The sequence below is a fragment of the Alligator sinensis genome, unplaced genomic scaffold (genome assembly GCF_000455745.1).
Source record: "Alligator sinensis unplaced genomic scaffold, ASM45574v1 scaffold1097_1, whole genome shotgun sequence".
In the NCBI taxonomy this organism is placed as follows: domain Eukaryota; kingdom Metazoa; phylum Chordata; order Crocodylia; family Alligatoridae; genus Alligator; species Alligator sinensis.
In genome coordinates, this window is record NW_005841950.1 from 1,638,153 (window position 1) to 1,639,562 (window position 1,410).

General features: G+C 45.7%; 1 protein-coding gene across 1 annotated transcript in view; it reads right to left on the reverse strand.

Moving 5' to 3' along the window:
- Positions 1 to 300, reverse strand: part of TRIP4 (thyroid hormone receptor interactor 4) — a 68,973-nt gene extending 68,673 nt beyond the window's left edge. Inside the window, exon 1 of the mRNA XM_025199902.1 lies at positions 275 to 300. Within this exon, the coding sequence (XP_025055687.1) occupies positions 275 to 300 (26 nt within the window). The remainder of the gene's footprint in view (positions 1 to 274) is intronic.
- Between the last annotated feature and the right edge of the window lie 1,110 nt (positions 301 to 1,410).

Consider the following 1,410-nt stretch of genomic DNA (forward strand, 5'->3'; position numbering starts at 1 on the left):
AAAGAGTCCCTCCTGACCCCAACTTGGTGGTCACTGTATCCCTGAGCAGAACAGCAGTATTTTCCACTGAGGCACCTGAAAACTTTTTAAGGACCAGCAGGAGCCAGTAGTGGATGTGTTCAAGTAGGGGTGTCAGATGTGCTTTGTCCCTCAGGTTGGATCTACAGGGCAAATGAGAATAGTAGTGGCAGGGCAAGCAGCAGTGGAGGTGGCACAAGGGGCTGTGGTAGCTAACTGAAGGGTGAATGCAATTTAGTGTCGGCATAGTCCTCACTTGTTCACTCTGTCACCAAGGGCCATGTCCGGTGCAGACCCAGGTTCTGCAGTAGGTTCCTTTCCATTCCCCACCACCCTGTAATTCCCCAGCACTTGGAACATTGCAGGCTAGATGGAGCGATGATGTGGGCCAGATCCAGCCTGCAGACCATACATTTGGCCCTGAGTTGGAGGAAGAGGCAGGGAGCCTATCAAGCATTTTGAAGGGAATCTTTCATGGCTTGTGGTGATAACCAGTAGATGCCCTGAAGCATGGGATTACTAGGTACCTTCTCTATGGAGAAAATTATTGCTCGGCCTCCATGTGGGAATTGTAGACCCTTGAATCCACATGTGGATCATTGATCCAAAAACACTTTATCCCATTATACTGTCTTCTCAAACTTGCTGAGTTCCATTATGAAGCAATTGTGGTTACTCCCTTCTTAAAGAATTGTCTCGCCTCTGTTCTTATAGTGCTTCCCCAACACTGAATGAAAACTGACATTCTTTTGGCTTCACTGCTTCTGTTGGAGAGATGCATATGCAGAGTAACAGACTTGATGGGTCACTTACTGCAGCTAAGGAGTTAGTTTTATAGTCAGTTACTACTCCATTAAGTTGTTTCTGTGAACATCGATTGCTGGTGCGGGGGTGGGAAGGGGGCTAAAATGAAAGCAACCCAGAAAGCATGCTTGAGGCTGAGGGAAATGACTTCCTGTGGCACACTTTGGTGTCATCTATAAAGTTTCTTTGTGAATACACTAAGGTCTCTAATCTATTGACCTCCTGCAGTGGCATTTAAAGACTGATGAAGTGATAGTAAATTAATTAGGTAAATTAGTCCTATTCTCATGGATTTTCCTTTTGGAGCACTCTTTTTGTTTCCCCCAGATAGTTTATTTGCGCTGCCTTTGGGCATTTATAGATGTGCTTGAGCCCTGCTAATTAAAAGGGTCTGAGCATCATGTGTATCAGCATCCCTGCACTGAAAAAATGGCAGTGGGGCACTTTGAACTAAAGCTCCAACCATGTTCCCACATGCTAGATTTATAATCCCTTGGATCAGCCACCTCCCTGTTTATGTTAGTGCCCTTAAGGACTGGTCTTCAGGAAGCCTGTATTCAGCCATCCATTGTCTCTTGATGGCTCTTT